This window comes from Engraulis encrasicolus, chromosome 24, assembly GCF_034702125.1.
Source record: "Engraulis encrasicolus isolate BLACKSEA-1 chromosome 24, IST_EnEncr_1.0, whole genome shotgun sequence".
Classification (NCBI taxonomy): Eukaryota; Metazoa; Chordata; class Actinopteri; order Clupeiformes; family Engraulidae; genus Engraulis; species Engraulis encrasicolus.
In genome coordinates, this window is record NC_085880.1 from 30,780,266 (window position 1) to 30,803,925 (window position 23,660).

Consider the following 23,660-nt stretch of genomic DNA (forward strand, 5'->3'; position numbering starts at 1 on the left):
ACTAAGGCAGATGTCCATTTATACACACCAAATGAGGATATGTGAATGTTTGAACATTCCTTCTCTGTGTACCTGTGACACCCTCCCTTTACCGTACTTTGAAGAGCTAAAAAACAAAACAAAAACAAAGACACCCTCTCCCCCCTTAATCATTAGGCCACGGCTGGCATAGCCACCCTCTTGCACACGTGACACCACCGTCCACACTTGCGTCATTCTCCTACTTCCAGTTGTTAAGCAGGTCAGAAAAGCTTTGTGTTTTTTGTTTTTTTAAAGCAGTGAAAGGATTGAATACAGTACAACAACCCAGCTTTACATCGCACTTGGCAGACGCTGGTATCCACAGCAACTCCTACAATGGAGGGAAAACAGTCAAGCCGCAACAAACTAAAGACGCTACACAATAGAGGTGGACCTCAGGTGTAGGTTAGACTGCTCCACGACTTCCAGGCTCAACAATGGAAGCCAAACTGAACATTGTAGCCTGAAACAATAGTGCCACGCGGCCACTAGGGAACGGCTGCAGCAGCAAGAGGCTAACCATAACCATAGCCATCTCAAAAGACCATTTTCTCAGCAGAAATAAAAATGAGGGTCCTGCCATGGCCTAACGGTAGGGCACTGTGTTACTACTCTGGCGACCCAGGTTTGATTCCGACCTGGGTCATTTGCCAATCCTTCCCTGTCTCTCTCTCCCCACTCATTTCCTGTCTCCCCTCCGCTGTCCTGTCAAAAATAAAGGCAATAAAAACGCCCTAAAAATATATATTTAAAAAATAAAAAATAAAGAAATAAGACTAGAGCCTTGCGAAAGCGTGACTGGGGTTAAGGATGTGCTCTGGTAGTTTGGCGTCAGAGCAACCGTTTGGTAAACCGAAGCAACTCGAGGCAAGAGAAGCAGGGGATTACTATTTCATACAGTTTATTTATCACATGTACTAGCCCACTATCAAATGACTGCGCCATTTGCGATCTTTGCCAAACTAAACCCACACTAGGCAAGTAACAAAAGCATGCTTGCGTGCCATAAGTTTTGTGAACACGAGGGAAAATATATGCGTGATACTTATTTGATGTACTCTACTACTGTAGCAAAGAGCAAAAGTCCCCCCCCCCACACACACACACACACTTGCATGGTGGTGTGGGCATTTTGTGCTGTGGTTTTGGGTACTTGGTGTAGTGTGGTGTAATGTGGTGTGGGGTAGCACAGTCTGGTAGTTGCCTTGTGTGGGTGAGTTGTGGTGTAGTACTTGCATGGTGTGGTGCGGCACTTAACTTGTCTGGGTGTGGTGTGGTTTAGTGCAGAGTGGGGTGGGTGCGGGTGTGGGTGTGGTGAGGTACTTGCATGGTGTGGCGTGGCATGGTGTAGAGTAGTATGGTATGGTACTGTTGTGGTGTGGGATGGTGTTGTACTTGCCTGCTGTGGGGGTGGTGGTCTATATTCTGGCAACTGCCTGGGGTGGTGGTAGTGTGGTGTGGTGTGGTGTGGTGGTGTCTAGTCTGGTACTTGCCTGGTGTGGTGATGGTGTGGTAGTGTAGCATATTCTGGTACTTGCCTTTTGTGTGGGTGGTGTGGTGTATAATCTGGTACTTGCCTGGTGTGGGGGTGGTGTGGTGTATAATCTGGTACTTGCCTGGTGTGGGGGTGGTGTGGTGTATAATCTGGTACTTGCCTGGTGTGGTGGTGTAGTATATTCTGGTACTTGCCTAGTGTGGGGGTGGTGTAGTGGTGTAGTATATTCTGGTACTTGCCTAGTGTGGGGGTGGTGTAGTGGTGTAGTGTATATTCTGGTACTTGCCTGGTGTGGGGGTGGTGTGGAATATAATCTGGTACTTGCCTGGTGTGGGGGTGGTGTGGTGTATAGTCTGGTACTTGCCTGGTGTGGTGTGGTGTAGTATATTCTGGTACTTGCCTGGTGTGTGGGTGGTGTGGTGTATATTCTGGTACTTGCCTGGTGTGTGGGTGGTGTGGTGTATAATCTGGTACTTGCCTGGTGTGGGGGTGGTGTGGTGTATAATCTGGTACTTGCCTGGTGTGTGGGTGGTGTGGTGTATATTCTGGTACTTGCCTGGTGTGGGGGTGGTGTGGTGTATAGTCTGGTACTTGCCTGGTGTGGTGTGGTGTATTCTGGTACTTGCCTGGTGTGGGGGTGGTGCGGGGGGCTTTGGCGTGGGTGCTGCCCTGGGCAGCGTCCTCTTCCTCCTGGGGAGGCTCTGGGGCGGCACTGTTGGTTTCAGGTTCGGTTTTGGGTTGGGCGGGGATGGGGACGGGGACGGGGGCGTCCGGGGGAGTCTCCGGGGCGGGGGGCACTACGGGACTCTCCACCTCAGAGGCACTCAGCTGAGGGGGGGCCGGTGGGGGGGCACTCTCCTGGCATGCAGAGTCCATGGGCTCCCCTGCAAGAATTAACACATACACAGTCAGATACATACACACGCACGCACACGCACACACACGCACACGCACACGCACACGCGCACACACACCAGAAGAGTGAGCAAAAATCTTTTCTAAATTTTCCATTTATTTCAGTGAATTCAGTACTGTATTTATTTATCAGACAATAATCTCAAGGCGAAAATCCAATCCGGGACCCCGGTAGCGTAATGGTAATGACGCCTTAGTTCACTGAGCCATCACCTCCCAAATCAGGCATTTTTAAGTGTCTGTGAGCCTGTGGGCCTGTTGATCTTACGGCATCTCTCCCGCGGACATTATGGTATAATTGCTTGATTTGATGTGTGTTTGATGTGTAGGGGTGTAAATAATAACCGATTTTAATCACTCCTACAGCTAGTGATTCAATTAATCGATTCGTCCACAAGAGAATCAATGAATATTGCAGTCATAATAATACTGACTTTAACTCCCGATATTGCTCAAATGAAATGCTTGTAGATATTTCAGGTCTTGTTCATTTCACACATAAACCTGAAAAAAATGAATAATGGATTTGAATCAACTGCATCAAATCAAGGGGCATTAGTAAGTATTGAAAATAATCGAATCGTTGGCCTAAGAAATTGACATCAAATTGAACCGCCATGAAGGGTCTGATTTACACCCCAGATGATGATGATGATGATGATGATGATGATGATGATAGCCTCTAGCACACTACCGTACGGTACACACACACTACCGTACGGTACACACACACTACCGTCTGGTACACAGTCATAGAGCATGCTCCGTCTCCAACCAGAAAATAGACTGAGCATTTATTGCTTCAAAATCAATGGTAACTCACATTGAGGAGTCACAAGACAGAGTAGAGACTATATTGACTCTTTAAAGATTAACAGGAAGGTTTTTGAAGGAATTTGTTGGTGAGGAGGCCGTGCCGAAGCAATAAATTCTCCATCTATTTTCTGGTTGGAGACGGAGCGTGCTCTATGGCTGTGTACCAGACGGTAGTGTGTGTAGCTCTGCGCCACCAGGAGGCGCCGAAGCTAGCCTCACCGTCACACGGCGCCCCCTCTGGCATCTCTCCCGCAGACAGGAACTTGCTCATCTTCTTCAGGATCTTCTTGTGACTTTTGGTGGGCTGGAACTTCAAGGCATGGCATCTGCAGACACAGCCAACACACACACTCATTCACTGGCCAAAGGTAGTAGACTGACTTGTATTTTTTTTCAGTGAAAGGGCCACTGTACCACCATATTGAAAACATACGTAGATAATCACATCTGTGCCCCTCAATTAAGTTTCCTGAACTTATTGACTTAAGGAAAATATAAAGCAAAGGGAGGACAAAAAGGAGAAATTGTGAGGACTTCAAAAAGACAATACAATTGTAATGTAGTTGCATTAGGTTATGTACAGTATATGCAACAGATGGTGAATTGACTACGGTCCATTGCACTGAATGCTACAGTTACGACAAAGTCTAGTGTAGCAGATTCTCCTGTCTATGTTAAGTATAAATGATCATAAGACACGTCCAATGCCAAAGGGAGATTAGGGCAGAATCTGGAAGGATATTTTAAATGCCTTCTTTTAATAAAATAATAAAATTTGGACAATTACAACAGCTCAAATCAATCCATACTACCTGTGTTATATCCCCAATATGAAGCTGCTGTCAATAAACGCTTACCTGATGGTGTACTGTGGGCAGCATGTCTTGTTCATGATGGGCTTGTACACATACTTCCCACTCCTGTGGAGAACAGACACGAGCAGATGAGCAGTACTCCTTAGTGGACATTAGTCCACTCTTAGTGGACATTATGAAACTATGATACTGATCATATTCATCCTTACTTCTACTTTGGGAAAAATCAATACAGCTCACATCAAAACCTGGTCTAATTACTTGCAATTAGCATCTCATGCTCATGACTTCCTACGGCATAATGTTAGAAGTTTGATTCAGGTGAGTATAAAAATATATGCCTCACCGTCGCCATCCTCGATCTATCAGGTCTTGGTAGTCCTGAACGGTCATAGTATGGGACCACATCCCTGAAGAAACAAAACATGACAAATATTAAAAAACAAAAAAGATCCGAGAGAGAGAAAGAGAGAGAAAGAGTAAGAGAGAGAGAGAGAGAGAGAGAGAGAGAGAGAGAGAGAGAGAGAGAGAGAGAGAGAGAGAGAGAGAGAGAGAGAGAGAGAGAATTAAAAGATGCTGTGAGAGAAAAGAGAAAGAGAAGAAAATTAAAAGATGCTTTGCCATTGCATCATTTCATCAGTGGGTCCAACCGCACAGGCATTACAAAACATTCTATGAACAACTAAATTATCAGGATGACAGGGCCCCATGCCTTTGTCTGGCGCCCGGGCTGGGAGGCTGCGTTGCTAGGGATGAATGACTCTCATCAGTAGCAGCATCTGATGGAGCACGTTTACACATCAGGCTACTGGGCTTGATATGCAAATGCTCCCACCGCCACGGCGCGGAGAGGAGACCAGACATGCAGTTCAAACAGAGGGGCACACTGGTCTACACACATCTACTGTCCAAAGCTTATTCTCTGGACTATGAATGTCACTGTGAAGTGCACTGTAATGGCTGTGGAAGCTTATGGGACAAATAAACGAACTTCAACTTGACTACAGTTTGTGCTGCAACCAGTCTCATGGGATTGAGTTTCCCACAGTCCTGGATGACAGTGTGGGTCCCCGCGCGCGCATGAGCGCTCGCACATACACACACGCGCGCACATACACTTACACGCACACACACACACACACATGCACATGGCCACACGCGCAGCTCAGAAGTCACTCAAATATCCATGAAGTCCTACTCTGCATCCATGACACCAGAGAGAGAGAGAGAGATGAGCCCTGCTATCTTAACTGACACAACACAGAATAAAAAAACGGTTTATAATTCCCAGTTTTATCATTTCTGCAAAGATTGGAATGGATACAAGTTACAACCTCAAAATTAATTTAATTGAAATTTCTCTTTTTGTATCATCTGCATTACAAACATTGTCTCCCTATCTCCCTCTCTCTCTCTCACACACGGATCTGGCCCAAACAGGAAGCTGTCGATAAACCCAAAGGACAGTCAGTTCCACAGTAAATGACCTGTGTGAGTGTGTCTGTGTGTGTCTGTGTGTGTGTTTCTGTCTGGGTATCTGCCTATGTGTGCTTGACACAGAATCTTGTGTCTTACATGACAGTGTCTAAACAAAGACCAGACAGGAGAATCCATTACAACACTAATCTAGCATCCCCAATGTAATACTACTACTGAAGCACTATAAACTATATCTTGCATGAACTCATACCACTATTATCACTGTTGATCAGTGAACGCAGTGGTGTCGTGGTTTTGCCTACTTAGTTCCCTCTTCCTAACACTGAAGAGGAAGTAGAAATCCAAAAGGCTTTATTTGTGGAGTTAGAAAATTCGCCCTATCCCGCAATGGTGAAGAATCTTTTTTTTACATAATCCAGATCACCATTAGTATGTAAATCACTTGTTCCTCTTGTCATTTCCAACAACTCCACAAAGTTTCATAACTTTTTGAGTTATCCTGCTGACAGACAGCCAAAAAGACAAACAGACAGACAATATGAAATGTCATACATTAAAATGTCAACCTTTTTAATACCTTTTTTAACCTTTTCACCAAATTGGCTGCTATAAAAAATGAAAAAGTAGACATCACGACATTTTCGATATATCGTGCAGCCCACATGAATACATACACAAGACATGTGCCAGATTGTAGCCCAGGGCCTAATTTTCATCTGCAGTGCAACTGGGAAACTCCAACTCCCATTGTCATTGTGACACAGCACTCCACAGCACACAAGTGCACACTGCACACAACATAATTGCATTTATGCCTCACCCGTACAAGGGGGCCCCCAATGGCACCCGAAAGGGAGCAGTGCAGCAGGATGGTACCATGCTCAGGGTACCTCAGTCATGGAGGAGGATGGGTAGAGCAATGGGTAATTACTCCCCCCACAAACCTGGCGGGTCGGGAGTCGAACCAGCAACCTTTGGAATACAATTCTGACACCCTAACCGCGCTTACCCATGACTGCCCATGAATAGAAGATATAAGATATAAGCATAAACACAAAGACAATGATCACTTTGTATAAATGAAGAAACTCCAAAACAGAACTGTGTATTACTGAGATATTTGGAACCGACAGCAGATTCCATAATGCACAAATATCGAAGCTGTGTACATTAATTTCCTTTGCCGGCTATCAAACTAAGTGCTAGGCAGTGGAGACCATACTGGCGTTCCATTTAAATCAATGCTGGTATGTTGACAGCAACATAATGTGCTCTACACAACAGCCCTCAACTGATTCATGTCACACAAAGAGTCTCCTGGTCTTTTATAATCCAACTCCAACAACACAGGTATATCAAATGGCATGGACACACTGGAAAGTGATGGCAATCAACCTCTTTTGTGCATATCAAATATCAGCCACAGCTGAAATATAGGCTGTTTTTAAGTCAGTGTGAGCTTACTGTATCCATCGACAACCAGTAGACGGTGAAAGCTCCTCACCAGTGCTCTTTTCCATACAGGTGTGTGGTAGGGAGCAACCAGTAAGAGTTAGGCTAATCCCGTTGACCTCAGTGTCACATTTTTACTCAACAATGGCAGCTCATGGAGCCTAGACACATAGATCGCCAATGACATCCCCAGAGATCGCCAGTTCTGTTATAGTTCCAGGAAATAGGCATAGATCACAGAAAGTGTGGTTCATTTTTGATGTTATGTAGTGGTTCTGAGTTAGTCTCTAGCAAACAGAAAGTAGTCACCTCACCTAGAATCATTTGAATCTACCTAAAATCATTCATGTCAACAACCGACTTCCTGTACCCCAGTTGTCCAAACTATAAATTCCATGGCTCTGGGAGCAACAAAGGCTTTCCCTCAGGTGCTCTCCTCCCTGCAACATGTGTACAGTGTGGCACCAGTGGTGCTCTAAGCTTTTTAAAAATTAAAAAATTCTTTTACATGCCCTCACATTGAAAAAGGTTTAAGGTCAAAGGACACCTCTGCGTTTTGACCCAACATAGTGTTTCTCAATAGGGGCACTCAGTTGCAAATAGGTGACAAGAGTCCATCCTATTTTTTTATACTATTGGAGGGGGGGGGCATTGGCAGGCCTATGATGGGGTCAAGGGGGCATCTGTTAAAAAAAGGTGCTATAACACAATGCATGTTGCCAATCTGTAGTTTGAATTGGACAAACTGTAAGAAGGACAACCAAACCTCAAAAATGTAAAGAGGATGAGTAACAACATTTCATATTGTCAAATGCTATCAAATAAAATCTCTGTTAATAAATCAAATCTGTTATCAAAGGAAAAAAATTACACAGAGACACAGTACATCAGTGTTTATTGGGGTGTAATTAGATCACTGCTAGGCTAGATTCTGGTTCATCCCGGGTAAAGAGGTTAGCCAGGTTATGTGCAGTCTTGTCACCTTCATCAGGGGTTATTGCTATTGGAATTAAAAGGCTCTTTAGGTGGGCCAACATGCACAAACTATCAAGGCTGAAAACGACTCTTTATTGTCACGTACACTGATAATTATAACTAGGCTATCAGCCAATATATCAGCTATCAGCCAAACCTGAAAAAATAATCTAGTTTTAAATCGGTGAGTTAATTTAAAATGTGAGTTAACTTTATCCATCGACAACCAGTACACCTCTAAACATCTCACCTGAGTGTGCAATTTTCCAAACAGGTGTGTGGCAAGGAAGGAGAAACGGGTAGAAGGGATGTCTCTTAACTTCAAGCGTTTTCTCATCCTAGCAGTATGTGCACAGTTCAGGGAGAGTGGTGGTCCAAGCTGAAGACACCGTCACCCAGACCTTTTACAGGCACTTACTGTATACTCAAAAAGGTTTCGATCAAAAGGCCAAGTCCATTTTAGAGCTACACTAAGTAGTTTGGGGGGTGCCAAAACTCCAGAGCAGTTCCCCGTTTTTTGGGGAATTATACCATTTCGTGCAATACCAAGTCCAATAAATTAAATTACTAAATTGCGTAGAACAACGATGAGCAAAATATCATGCCACCAACATTAGGCTTGAAAAAAAATGAAAAGGAATTGTGCAAACAATCAGACAGAGGGGTCAGTGTCCGGCTAACCCTCCAGCCACCTTGACGGACATTGTTTCTGTAGGAGTGTAATGACAAGTGTAAACTATTGGGTGTAGTTACACTAGTCTATTACACTCCCACAGAAACAATGTTCGTCAAGGTGGCTGGAGGGTTAGCCGGCATCAGAGACATGCAACCACCACAACTGGAAGGCCTGTGTTTCAGGTGACATGTTATCAATCCCCTCAAAATCATCCATTTCTTGTATGACTTTTGTACTGCGGGTTTGGAAAATACATTCAGAAAACAGAATCTTCATATTTTGAAAAGGTCAAGGTGGTAGGTGTTTGTTAGCGTTTTTAGGATTCTTGCACATCTCATATTGCCAGGTGCGTAGGAGTGGATCCACTGGGTCACCAACGTATAGAGACAAAAAAGCTCCCACACACTGTTCACATTTGCAGAGTTTTTACTTGCGATGTTTCGGTCTGTGACCTTCCTCAAGCAATTCAACAGAACAAATGGTTACTAATGGGTAACCATTTGTTCTGTTGAATTGCTTGAGGTAGGTGTTTGTTGCCAAGGTGGCCGGCTGTGTTGGGGGGAAACCCTTCGTTAGGCTAGACTCGGTCGGGTTCATCCCAGGTAAAGAGGTTAGCCAGGTAACGTGCAGTCTGGTCACCTTAATCAGGGGTTACTGCTGCTGGAATTAAAGGGCTCCATGGGAGGCCCGGCATGCAAGTCCTGTCTAGGCTGAAAAACAACTCTCTCTGCCAAAGGAAGAGGACAGAAATAGAATGGTATTGAATAGAACGGACAGAATACAACACAATAAATATGTATGCAAATGTTAGACATTGCAGGTTTCAAACACACTTTTTGTTTGACATGTCACTGTGCAGACTCTTTGTGGAGGAGTTCAGTGCCATTAGCTAACAGCATGGCATATAGATGGTAGGCTATAAAGTAGAGTGATGCAGTGGGCTGGGCTGGCAGAGTGGGGGAAAAGAAGTGTAGTGGAGGCAAAGTGAACTGAATTCATCTGCAAAGTAGAATAACGTTTAACGTTTCTGAGCCTGTGCCAACCCCATTCCCAGGCTGCATTAATTAAGTCTAATGGACCAGCCTATAGGTCTTGCTAGAGCCTACACACCCATCATACACAATTATCTTGATCTAGAACAAAAATCTCCTTCCTTCATTTTCATGGCTGCCATATGTTTCATTTACTGATGGCAAGACCTCAGTGTAAAGTTATCATGCAAATATGAAACAGCACACTACAAACTGCGCACAGACTACCTGGGCAGTCAGTTTTGTAACACCACACCACACCATGAATCTGTTAAGAACAAAATCAAGCACGAGTCACCAGGCAATAGAGAAGCAATTAAATGCTACGAATCTGAATGGTTCCCTTGCCATTTGCCATTGTGCACAGTCTGCACACACACAGCACACATTGCACACAATGACTACATACTCCAATTCAGTATTCAAAGTAGGGATGTTAACCGGTAGCCGGTTAACCGATAGTCAACCGGATCAACTTTAACCGGTTAAAATTTTCTGCCACCGGTTAACCGGTTGTAACAATAATAACAATAATAATCATAACGATAATTTCCTCCCAAAAAGCCAAAAAAAACCCGATAATTTTGAGGTTTTAGTACGATAATTCAGCATTTTCCATATGGCAACAGTGTCTGGACATGTCAGGTCCTGTCTGCGCAGCAAAAAAAAAAGGTTTATGTGAGAGAAAAAACAGTGCTGTGCATATCAGGCACACGTACATTGTATAATTTAAGATTACCGGTTAACCACCGGTTAATGAGTCTCAGTAGCCGGTTAAGAGTTTTTTCAATTTTCGCCATCCCTAATTCAAAGGCCCATTCTTCCTGGCTTGCAGTACTACATTATAGGCTAGTGTTCTGAGGCGTCCCGTGCCAAGGTGACGTCTACCATCCTTCCTGGCTTGCTGTGCTGGCGTGCTGTAGGCTAGAGCTCCATGATGTGTGTCCCATGGCTAGGTAGCTCTATGTCTGCCAGTGTTAGCCGGGACGTCACAGGTCTTTCCGGCAGCAGACGGACAACACGCGGTGCCAACTCCCTAGCCGTGAGATAATCCAATCAAACAGCAGTGTAAAGTAAACCAGAGTCTACATTGCCCAAAAGCCCTTTGCCCTGCCCAGGGCCATAGAGGCCGTGTGTGTTTGCAACCTTTCCCCAGCAAAAGCACCGACTTCACCCAGTGGGGCATTACAAAGCTGGCCTTGTCACACACACACGTACCACACGCACGCACGCACACGCATGCACGCACACACACACACCCTCTTGTTCAAAGAGTGCACACACACACACACACACACACACACACACACACAGCAATGGGAGTAACTTTGCCCTCTTGGACAAAGAGTGCACACACACACACACGCGCGCGCACACACACACACACACACACACTCCGTACCACACACACACACACACACACACACACACACACACACACACACACACACACACACACACACACACACACACACACACACACACACACACACACACACACACACACACAAGCACAGAGTCACAAGTGTCACGGTCAGCCAGTCGTGTCCCTGTCATGCCACCTGTGGTCAAAGCTAGCAGGCCATGGTCATGCAACATAAGCCACATAGGGCCCCATGGGTAGGCTGCAGCTGTAGTCCTCCAGGGGATTATTGTGAAGGAAGCGGCCATGATCATGACACAGGTCTAAGGCACTCCGACCGGCACTGCAGAGAATATCCCCCCGTTACGTCATCACAATTATCAGTGACCGCAAGCCTTCTCCCACCAGACTTCCTGAATTAAACGCTGGCAGTCTGAGTAGACTTATTTATAGTGGCAGGATTACAGTACGACCCATTAATTAATTGAAAGTGCGACGTTGACAGCTGACTATTGTGGTTACTCTGTTCTATTTGACGATGCCAATTCCTGCCTTTGCAACAAACTCCTCCTGCCCTGACACTTTTGAGACTGATCTTTGAACTTGCATGGCCTTGCCTATCAGATTAATTCTACTGGCCCTGCATAATGATAATGGTGATGACTATTATATAAGTATTGAAGTCCACTAGTTCTAGTGACTTACCATAGATCATGCCATTTTCTTTCAAAGGGAAAGACAGAGCTTTATCATGCTGGGTGGGGTGTCATCCCAACACAAACATCTCTTGGGCTCAATTAGGTTGATAGACATGTTCACTGGCTTTGTGTATAATCAATACGTTATCAGACGAACCACTAAACCTATCTGAAGAGGTAAGAAGGAGAAAAAACCCACGACAACATTTAGGACAGCACCACAAGCAATTCAATATGCTTTCCACTTTAGAAAACACTTGTTGACATGACTGATTTTGACATGCCAGAGTGTAGCCAACCTTCCACCAAAAATAGTGAATAGATATACGCATTGCATTGCATAGAAAAAGGTCGCATGTAAATGCAAAAAACTATGGAAGAAGTCAAACAGTGACATGGCCTGGAACAAGGAAGGCAACAATTTCACTGAAGCACTGTTTTTGCCCCTGTGCACTGCAGCCAAAAAAGACGTTGTACCCTGAACGCAATACCACGCAATTATTCCGGTTTACAGACAGAATATTAAATGAAAGATGAACAACTTTGGGTCATTCCGAGAATGTGGCTGTAAATGGACCCTCAAAGGCTAGGGCGTATGACAAGGCACACTTTTTGGTCATTTGAAAGGGGACAAAAGCTCCCCGAAAACCCGAAAACAGAATGTGGTTATTATGTTTTGCTTAATGTATTGTAGAGATCATCTCTGCAACAGGTCATAACATGTGCCGATGCAGATTGGATGTGCTTATCATGCTAGGGAGGACCATCATTAAAACCTTAGCCGATGTGAACGATGACAGCTGAACTGACGTTAGCATGCCCTACCATTATCCACATCCGCTAACTGAACTTGTATTTTTCGAACAAATCCCAAAGTATTGTCAACGTAGACTTAAGTTCCACCGATTATATGCTTCTATCACACACTAGACTTTTGATCAGCTTTAAGTCGCTTATAATGTATTGGAGTTGCTAAAGCGGCTTGTGAGATGGCGAGCAAGCTAATACGAACTCAACATATTCTGGTGAAAATAAATAGAGCGTGCGGGCGAATGTTGGGAACGACAATATATTGAAGTTCTCCACTTACCGTGCGAGAAGTTTCCTTTCTCGTTTTTACAATAGCCACACCGATAGCCATCGTCTCCACCAAAATATTCTACAATGCTGTACGAGCTACCTGCTGCCATGTTCATAAATGGTCACAACTACTACAGAGCTTCACTGAGCTACCCGGAGGTATTATGGCAGAACACCTTCCACCCACCATAAAAAGACCACAGCACTCTTTATGGATCTGAGATGACTTGGTATTTTCTTCTGATGCAAGTTTAGCATTCATTGCCAATTCTCCATAACGTCTTCGCCAGCTTGACAGCTGTCAGTTTATTTTATTATTATTTTAAGTACACTACCTAGCTTTATTATAAAAACCAATTTTAGCAACGAGGCTACATTTGTTCCCTGTTTGACATTTACTGCAGCACACAGAAGGCAGTTCCACATTGTCAATTGCGCTCGTGATGTAAATGTGCATGAACGAAATAATGTTGACAGCTGATGACTTTACATGACTCGGGTAAAGTTGCCATAACTTATTTCTGTCTCTAGATACATAATGTCAAGTATGCTTAGTTTGTGAGATGTTTATCATCAGTTTATTATACGCTGTACAACAGTCCTGAATTGAAGGTTCTTACCAGAGAACTAGACCCAAATGACCTAGTTCTACAGTTTAGGAGATTGGTCTGTGGTTGGGTAGTTGTGATTCTCTCGTTCAGCATACAAGCTGGCTGGCTGTTTATGCTAGCTAGCAAGTCAATTGTGCACTTAAAAACACTCACCATAGGAAACTTTTCCATGCTGATCTCCGCAGTACCCACACCTATATGCAGACCTTGCGCCTTTAATCTCTACAATAGAATGCATTTTACAGAACTCGTTCACGTTCACCTCACGGCATATGACAAATACGTCCTATCCACAACAATACATGCTCCGCGGCACAGCTAGTCACTGAGCTCACTAGAACCTAGCTATCCTGCTGGCAGAGGTATCAGGGGAAACCTCATACTTTCTAGCTGGGTAAGGAGAAAGAAAGTAGATGTCACTGCTGTACCTGGGTTAATAATAACACTATACAAATAACAGTATTCTTCAGGACATGTCTATTTCTCCATTGTAAAACTACATTTTATTTTCATCATATAAACTTTTCAAACCAAATGACTGGCCACCTGTCGTGCCTTCATGTCACGTGCTGGTTACAAAAGGCATTCTAAACCGTATTATTAAAAGCAGAATATTTGTGTAGCGTATTCATTGTGTGGACTGACAATTTGACATTTAGCCCATAATAAAGGAATTGAAAATGGCTGGGTGGCACAGATTTATGCAGTACACCTTTATTACCGACAGAGGGCTACCTTTTCTCACAATTGTCAGAGCCGTATTGTTAGTTTCTCCTCCTTTGCGCGCGCCCTGCTTCCATAAAACGCGGATCTGGACAAATCTTTTCAGCTACTAGTTGGGTAAAATATACGCATTAATGTAGAAGACAACGTTTGGTGGATTTAAGAAATTAAAGACATTTTGGGGGAAAGTGGTTTACCCAATTTCTATAACATCAAATCTGAAGAGGGAAGAACTTTGACTATACGCTGTGCGTAATGGTCCAAGTGCAATACAAAAAATGACTATCAGCAACAACTAGTTTCCGTAAAAAATTAAATTTAACAAAGAATCACTCCTCCAGTGATTCCAAATTCAAATTGCCCCAACGTCAGAGGACGCTGCGTTAGTAATCCAATACAAATAATGAGCGCTCCATTTGAGAGTGGCTCATTGGGGTTTCTACCAGTTGCTGATGGAAAAAATAATAATAACGCGTTGCCTCCACCCTGCTTCACTTACATCCGGGGAAAGTGTAGCGTCACCCACTGACATCTCCAAGAATAGGGTGGACGGTGGTGGAGAGGCAGACCAGGGAGGACAGTGCTGACCCAGAGAGAAAGAGAAGCGGCATTTTTGGTTAGAAAGAAGTGGGTTTGATCAATTCTGTCCGTGTCGGAGAAAATACTAATTTGTGGAGTGAGTGGACGTGCCACATTCTAGAGGGGAAATCTAACGAAGGAACAGAATTCTTTGGGAAGAGTGACGTGACGGGCAGTGTCAGTTTGCGCTGTCACAACTCGCGGAGAGCTAGCAAGTGGGCTAGCTAGCCGGCTAGCTTAGTTGTTCCAAAGGACTGCTCTATTTTAAAATTGCGGTCTCTGCGCTTAAGGCAAAGGAAACTACCAGTCCCTCATGTTGATTGAACATTGATACAAGGTAAGGATTGCATTTTTAAATATCAACATATTTAAGGCCACTTGAATCTATTCAGTAAATGGTTAGCCAGGTCCAAATCAATTTACGTTGGTTATATGGGTGGCTAACCAGTTAGCTTACCCAGTGGATGGCAAATTATTCCATAGACGTTAGCCAGCTAGCTCTTTCAATAACTGGCATTGTGGCAACCCCTGCTTTGGGCTAATATCAGAATTTCTAAATTATACGTTTATGGCTCGACTTATCATTTGTTCCATCAGCCATTTTCTTTAAATCAGTCAAAGTGCAAAGACAGCAACAGAGAAAAAACTTTAGTATGTCAAGTGGGAACCCCTTTGAACGCAGCGGTCACTATATTTAGCAAGCAGGCAAACCATAACGTTAACGTTACACTAAGGTAGCAAACACTTCACTGCCCAGAATGGACTGCCTGTTTTTATGTCTACAACTAGCTGCTAGGCTCCAGTCGCACGGTGCTCTATTCACTGCATGCAAAAGTTTGTTTCTGTTTGTTGAAGAATAGTCGTCTATCAAGCTGTCATGGTTAACACATGATAAGGTATATGGGCACCTCACATTTCCCTACGGCTGAGTATTTGTCTAACAACTACTGTGACAATCCTTTAACATTACTTCTGCTGGCTTAACCCGAGCTATATAATTAATACTGGTTCTAAATGAAACTGGATGTGCCCCACGGTTCACTTCAAGCGCCCGAGTAGTTTTTAGTTCTACTAGCGTATTACCATTCAGTAGAGTGCTCAGCAATAGAACCACTGTGTGCGTCATGACTCAGCTTTGGCTTCTTTCACGAATTCATATGACGGCCACAACACCATTTAAACATACATGAAAAAAACACATACAACACTTCATTTTCATTCAATCAATGTTCCGGTATTGAATGCCATACAGAGGGCCCTGGTCTTGGACTAAAATTATTAGAGAAATTGCATGTCTTTTTGTTTGCCACATTGTAAATGCCACACTTGTAGGCTACAGGGTACAGTTATGTAGGTGGTTTGTCTGTTAAGTGAATCACTGGCCGTTATGAAAGAGACCCTTATTTTTGAATCATAAGGCTTTATTCTTTGTATGTCATCTATGATGACATCAGTAAGTGTTCTTGTTCCATGCCATGAAAAAGCCAGTTAGTCATGTAAGCCAATGTATGAGGTCGCTCTCCTGGACTGGGTGGATTTGCACTGAGTGCCATGCCTGTAATATTTCTCTGGTTTGTCAGATTGTGCAAAGCTTTGGTGACAAGCCTTTGGCATTACTCATCTGTCCACAGCCAGAGTAGTGCCAGTTTTTTCTTTCTCCCTGTGTGCACAGCAGTCAACCAGACCTGACTCGAGCAATCTATTTTAAAATCACACAGTGAAAAGCGCACATTTGTGTACCATATTGCAAGATATCGCTGGAAGGCTGTTTTTTTCTATCTGTGGAACATGTTCCTCCTTTTACCCTGCCGTAAGAGACGGTTGTCTCCAAACTTTCGGTACATCTCAGCTTACAACTTGACTTGGGTGAAGGCATATTGCATAAGTCAGAATAACTGTCGGTGTGCTGAAGTGTTTAGAATTGTTTTGCTTATCTTTGGGTGTATGCTGGGGCCAAACTGATAAATGGTTGTCGATGCGCCATTGTGGGTCTGTCTAAAGTCTACGCCTGTGCCAGGGCAGTGGGTTTGTTTAGCCAGGCAGGTGCGTGTGTACGTGCGCGTGTACGTGCGCGTGTGCCAGGCCAGTGCTTTCCAGGATGTTGTTGATTGTTTTGGCCGAGCGTGCTTTTGTCCTCCTGCCACATGGAAGTAGTTGTGGAATAGCTGTGCTTTTGCAAACCTACAGTTGTTAACAGTTTGCTGCTGCGTTATGCACGACTTTGTTTTGCCATTGTCAAAAAGGCGCACTGTTTTGAAGCATGGGGTGCTGAACTGAAACAATGACTACTTCTTCTTAAAAATGAACTGAAGACTATTGTTCTGTGCTGTGCTTTCCATCCATGGGTTTTTGTCAGCAGGAGGGATAGCACTGTGAGCAGCGTAAGCAAGTGGAGTACTTCTTAGAGTTTGCTATTCAAACTCCCCCAGCTGCTTACGGAACCCCTTTCTTGATAACATGACTTGGATGAGCGGGAGTCTGAACAGACGTACTGTATCGGAGACAATTGATGAGAAGGAGAGACCGTTCATAGGAAGTCTCTTCTGGAATCAATATGACTTAAGGTTCTAAGCTGCATGTCTATGAGCCATGTCTCATGAGCAGGGGAGGTTCAGAATGAGCCGAGTTCGATGGAAAGGCATGCTCATTGAGGAGACTGGGGGAGTATTCCAAGAACCTGGCTCAGTAGTAAACCCTGTTACATAAACTTGGTGGTCGGCCCTGCCACGGCCAACCGGTAGGGTACTCGTCTGCCATGCGGCTGACCCGGGTTCGATTCCCGGCCTGGGTCCTTTGCCGACCCCTCCCCGTCTCTCTCCCCATTCGCTTCCTGTCCACCTCTCAAACTGTCCTATCATAAATAAAGTCGTAAAAGACAAAAAAAATCTTTTAAAAAAGATAAAATAGCAGGTTTAAGTTCCCACCTTCTGTAGGTTAACCAACCGGCTTTATCACTTAACCAAGTTCTTGGAATACCATCCGGACCTGATCCCACTTTGCTTCAATCGTGTCACGTGGTATTCTGAATTTTGGTTAGCAGCATGTTAAAAAGCTTTGACTGTATGTCCTCCCGTGTGTGTGTTTGTGCAGGAGGGTTAGCACTGTGAGCGTAAGACCATTCCTCCTCCCGAGAGCACTGCGGAGCTCAGCTGCTGGTGGGTGCCGGCGACAACACAGGCGATAACAACATGGGGACTCCAGGACGGAAACGAGCCCCCATCAAGGACCGCTTCTCGGCCGAGGATGAGGCCCTAAGTAGCATCGCCCGAGAGGTAGGTCTGATCATGATGCACATGTGCTTATACACACACACAGACACACACACACACACACACACACACACACACACACACACACACACACACACACACACACACACACACACACACACACACACACACACACACACACAGACACACACACACACACAACTGCTCAACCAGCCAGTCATCATCCCTTTATTGACATTCACTCACTTGGCCACTCACTCACTCTTACTCTTTTAGATGGGACACTTGGGGGTGTGATGGTGTGTTTTTTACTTCCTTTTCTTGAGTAATCATGTCCCGTCACACTTCCTCACCAGGTGCGCACGCACACACACACACACACACACACACACACACACACACACACACACACACACACACACACACACACACTTACTAGGGGTGGTACGGTTCACATAAGTCACGATTCGGTCCATATCACGGTTTCAAGGTCACGGTTTTCGGTTTTGTACGGTTCTGTTTTTTCTTTTCTTTTTTTTTTTTTTTTAAATAAATAAAATTCATTATGCACTGGAAATGTATAATATAAAAATTACAATGAAAATGTAAGCTTATCATGGGCATGTTGAATTTGACTTCATTTAACCTGTAACAAGGTGAAGTTACTGAAAGAGGAAAGATATCAATGATTTTAACATGCTTCCATTTATTTCACAAAAAGGGAGAACTAAGTCCTAACTTTTAAGTTGACAAATATTCAAATATTACTTACTATAACACATTTGATGTGAAAAAATAAAACAGCTACACTCCTGTAGGCAATGGGACCATTTCAGTGCAGTATGACTATTTTGGTTAATGACACACTGAGAACGAATTGGACTTTTATTTTGATACCGCTTTCTGCGAGTTTTGCGCTTAGGATGAAAGTTGCTTCCTATCATGAAACTGCCGGCCGTGAGAGGCATAGAAGTGAAATCAGAAGTCAAATTCTATTTTAAGTGAACAAGTGATAGGGGTAGGTTATGTTAAAATGTGACAGTTAAGGTAACAAATAATTTAAAAAGATCGTTTTTTTTTAGAATTGTAGGGCTATGCACAAGAATGTCTCAAAAAACTCCTGTGAAGCTGAGCCTGTTAAAACAGTCAAGTTTTATTTTGGTTATAGTGTTAAACATCAATGTTAACTAGGCAACAGCACAAAGTCCCCTTCATTCAATCAGAGTTTAACTGGCCTCATATAATTAGGCCTAACAGTTAAGGACAGCGCAGTGAATCTGATGGACATGTTCTGTTATCTCGCATTTTGCCGTTCGGGATCCCCATTCAATGCCACGTGGATATAGCCTACACTAGGCTACTGTAACGTAAGTCATAGTCTACTTTGTTCTGCTAATCTGTCATTTTTTGTAAATTCATGGTCATTTAATTTAAATTGGTCAGAATAAAGGCTGGGGGCAGTCACTTGCGCTAACGTGGAGAGAGAGCTGGGAGAGGGAGACGCTGCTGACCGACCTGCACTTGCGCAGGCTACTGTAGCCTACTGTAGTCAGCTGGTGCATGCTGTTACATTATGCATTTCAGTTGGCTGATAGAAATCAGTCTTTCCACACCCAATTTCCTACGTAGTCTTTGTGTTCTATGCTTGTAAAAGTAGTAGGATTTTAATTGCGTCGTGCGCCGGAGGTCACTCTCTCTTTTTTTTTTTTGGAAACCGTGGACACCGTGCGGTTGCGCACCACCCCGTTCCGTGACATCCAGACCGTACGGTTTCGGTTTGCGACGCAAACCGTTCCATGCCTAACACTTACATTCTTGGAACTTCCCTAAGCCGCTCTGTCATTGTTGTCTTGAGCATCTGAACCATCGCTGCCCTCATTTTGGATTAATTTCAGTAGTATGCTGAAAGACCCCTACAGTCATCTGGTTGTGTTATTGGGCAGTGTTGCCAAGACACAAGTTCTTGTGTGCAGCTTTGTGGCGTAATGGTTAGGCACTTGGTCTTGTGATCAGAAAGTTGCATGTTCAAATCTCATTCCAACCATAGCTGAAGTACCCTTCAAAAAGCCAGCTTACCCCACATTGCTAAAGGGACTATCACCAATACCCTGTAATAACTATTAATTGCTATGGATGAAAGCAGCAGCTAAAGTGTAGTCTACTCTACTGCTCTACTGTAATGTAATGTAATCTTGCTTGCATTCCTAGGTGGATATTTCATATGTGTTAGGAAGTGCGGTTTGCTTGCTATTATTATGAATGATAGGTGAGTGCTTTACAGATGACAAATCCACATGCGTGCACAAGAGCTGTAATCTCCAGATGTTGCGTTCTAGATTATTGGAGTCACATACCGCTAAACCAGATCCAGTGTTGACAACACTGGGGGTCTCGCAGTGGATGTTTACCTTCAGTGTTGTGTTGAAATACGGCTGTTATGATGTGTTGATGTTTGATGTCAAGTTTAAGTATTGATAGTTGGACTCTGCTCCCACAATCAGACAAGTCATTACATGGCTAACAGTTTTTTGATTGGATTTGGATTTAACAATTTTGAGAGGAGAAGAGTGAGTTGCATCCTTCATGTCACATACATGTAAAATCCGTTCAATGTCAACGGACACCAATCAGATTTGCAGATGAGAATTTTACCTCAATGAAGCATTGATCCATATGTTGGTTTCCTGATAAGTTGTTTGTGTTGGGTTTGTTTTTCATTGTCAAGAAAACTGAACAAGCAGTGATTTTCATACTGCTTTGGGAAATGTGTTGTGTTGTGTGGGGTAAGGAACAACTTGCACGATCAGGAGAATCAAGTCCACACATAGACGGTCAGAAATATTTGAAGCAGAAACTACAAGGCCTGACCGGTAGAGTATTTATTGAATAGCAGTTGTGAATGGATCATAATTTGTCAGGCTTACCCTCATAATGTACTTGCGCTATCATCTTATGGCCTAGACATAATCATACCAATGTGAGGACCTTCTACCAGCCTTGAGTTCTATGTCTTGGGAGACTGAGTGCCTGTGTTTGATGGATGTGATTCAGAGTATGTGCAGTACAGTACCTGCATGTGTGTAGATTTTGCTTAGGCTAACATTGGGGAGATATCTGATTTGGCTTTGCAACAGCGTTTCTTTCGATGAGTGCCCTTTCAGTTCTTTAGCTCTCTTTCTCAGTTCTTCTTGGAAAGTAATAAAGGAGAATCAAGTAGAGATATATTTTGACATTCTGTGTTAAACTTTAGTAACGTTATTTCTTTCTTACATTTTAATGACTTGGCTGTCAGAAGAACCAGTGCCTCTTGCCCACTTTTTGCACTGTAATTTAAGTCCTAGGCTAGAACCTTTCTACGAAAAACATTTGCTTTCCGTTATGTTTCGAAAGCCGTCCATGTATGTAATTGACACCGCTAGTCACGTTTTTTTATTATGCGTGTGTGGAGTGAAACATCCTGACGCTCCAAAGTAAAACAGTACTTGTTGGCAACTCTGCAGATGGATGTGGGTATTTGTGGGTAATGGTAGGGAGCCCTTATCAATCCAGGCATATGGAGCTTTTGTTCAGGATGCAGAGGACGTGATGTCACGGGGGCGCCATTAAATATGCCAACGTGTTCCTACTAGCGGAAGAGATGTGTACGTGACGGGGGCAGTTAGTGCCACAAAACAGCCCTGTGGGGCATCAAGCGACACATGTTTGCACATAACAGTGTTTAGTTAGCATGCCGCCGTCAATGCCGTCAAGCCAGTTCAGCAAGTCCAGTGTGAAGGCCCTTTGCTTTTGTAGTAGCGGAGCAGGGCCTAGCACAGCCCATGAGCATTGGAAACACAGCAGCAAGGAGAGAGAGAGAGAGGGGGGAGTGAGCCAGTAGGGACATGTCTCTGCAGCTATCCCTCCCTCCCTCTGCCTCTATTCTGGCTGGCCAAGCCTGAGCCGTCGTGCATGTTGGGAAATCCATCTTCCAAACCCACAGCTGCTCATTCTCCAAATTGCTATCATCAGCAGCATCATGTCAGCATCGATGAAATCTTTGGATCTGTCTTCTCGGGTCTGGTGCTCATTGCCGTGTTTGTGGTGTCTGTTCTTGTTTAAGTTGCTGTTGATGATGATGATATTAAAGCAGTACTTCATTTGTGCTGTGCCATTTGTCTTGGTTGATTGGGGTGTACATTGTATGCTGTGATTATATCCTCGGTTGTAAGTCACTTTGTAGAAAAGTGTAGATGTAATGACTACAGATTGTCCATGCTGGGCTGGGCTGGGCTGAGGTGAGCGGAGTCGGGCTGGGCTGGGCTGGGCTGGGCTGCTATGTGGTGTAATGGAGGCTGTAGATTTCCACCTCACCTGCACGCTGTGCTGCGCTGAGCACTGCATGTCTCAACAGGTAGGCTGCAGGCTGAAATGTGGAGACATACCTGAGCAGAGCGCAACACGGCAACAACACGACACAGCCTGAAGCTCTGAATACACAGCAAGGAAGCAGAAGCCTCCACAGCACTCTGCACTACAGGCCTCTAATAATAATAATAATAATAATAATAATAATAATAATAATAATAATAATAATAATAATAATAATAATAATGGTTGTGAATATAGGGATGACAAACAAGACAAGGGTAGGCATGCTTGTTCTGCTTACTTGGCAGAAGTTGTCCTGCCTGGATATCATCGTGCCAGCTGCGCCTAATTTATTTACCGGCATGTAAAATGTTACACTAACATATGTTAACTCTTGGTGGAGCGGAGTTGTGTGTTTAGCAAACCCTGGCATAATAGAGACTGGGGAGGAGATGGAGATGAGGGTGAAGGGGTGTTTGTGTTGTTGAGGCTTGGGGGGAGGGGGAGAAAGGCAGCATTGTTTTTTGCACACGTCAGGGTGTGGAGACGCACAGTCATCGCGGTCCCGTAAGCGGACTCTTGTGAGGAAACTGGAGAACGCCGTTTCCCATAGATACAGCCCCGTGCCCATAAACACACACACACACAACAGTACTCATGCATACACACTAATACGCGCACACACGCATGCTCACGGTCGGGCGGGTTCCTGTGAAATGCTAAAAGTGATGCATAACAGCAGCTGAGCCGCACCAGTCTCCCTCACACCCAGGACTGAGGCCTGGATTTATAGCCCCGCATTGGCCTGCCCAACAGATCTCAGATCAGGGGCTGTGCGTGCGTGCGTGCGTGTGTGTGTGCGTGTGTGCGTGTGTGCGTGCGTGCGTGCGTGCGTGCGTGCGTGCGTGCGTGCGTGTGTGTGTGCGTGTGTGCGTGCGTGCCCAAACCATCTGAGCAGCGCTTGACTAGAAAGCGGGGAAGACGGATGAAACTTGCTGAGGCAAATATCTTGACAACATCAGTATGATAACGTTGGTAAAAAATGTGTCTTTGTTATGATGCTTTGACATAAGCGATAAGCCCATTTATTGAGGAAATTAAAGTAATAACAAATTCGCTCATTTGAAATCCCCTAACAAAGGAATGAATGACCATTTTCTTGCTCTATTCAATGTCATTAGTTAACACATTTGTTTTTTTAATCAAGCTGTTATCGCAAAATGGAAGCCCTGTGAACCTCCTTCCGCCCCTCTCTCTTCCAGTTTGTTGGTCCAACCCAGTCACAGAGAGCAACCCATGTAGGCCTCATGTCATGCAGTCACAAAAGCAGGCCTGGCTGAGAGCATCATTCATCATGGTGTTTATGTGATAAGGCAACGCATTGCCTCACTGC

General features: G+C 44.2%; 2 protein-coding genes across 14 annotated transcripts in view; one reads left to right on the forward strand and one right to left on the reverse strand.

The window, feature by feature from the left end:
• LOC134440767 (arginyl-tRNA--protein transferase 1) overlaps positions 1-13,681 on the reverse strand; it is a 176,257-nt gene extending 162,576 nt beyond the window's left edge. For 3 of the 5 annotated variants that reach the window (XM_063190895.1, XM_063190893.1, XM_063190891.1), the window contains exons 1-5: positions 12,788-12,895; positions 4,409-4,472; positions 4,105-4,167; positions 3,467-3,573; positions 2,143-2,400 (exon numbers count right to left, since the gene is read on the reverse strand). In XM_063190895.1, the coding sequence (XP_063046965.1) occupies positions 2,143-2,400; positions 3,467-3,573; positions 4,105-4,167; positions 4,409-4,472; positions 12,788-12,893 (598 nt within the window). In that variant the 5' untranslated portion in view covers positions 12,894-12,895. Of the gene's footprint in view, positions 1-2,142; positions 2,401-3,466; positions 3,574-4,104; positions 4,168-4,408; positions 4,473-12,787; positions 12,896-13,541 lie in introns of those variants that run through there. The other 2 variants (XM_063190896.1, XM_063190894.1) reach the window with 1 other exon arrangement.
• An 877-nt stretch (positions 13,682-14,558) lies between these two features.
• lrrfip2 (leucine rich repeat (in FLII) interacting protein 2) overlaps positions 14,559-23,660 on the forward strand; it is a 53,031-nt gene continuing 43,929 nt past the window's right edge. For 2 of the 9 annotated variants that reach the window (XM_063191129.1, XM_063191130.1), the window contains exons 1-2: positions 14,562-15,027; positions 17,781-17,962. In XM_063191129.1, the coding sequence (XP_063047199.1) occupies positions 17,879-17,962 (84 nt within the window). In that variant the 5' untranslated portion in view covers positions 14,562-15,027; positions 17,781-17,878. Of the gene's footprint in view, positions 15,028-17,780; positions 17,963-23,660 lie in introns of all 9 variants that reach the window. The other 7 variants (XM_063191131.1, XM_063191132.1, XM_063191127.1 and 4 more) reach the window with 6 other exon arrangements.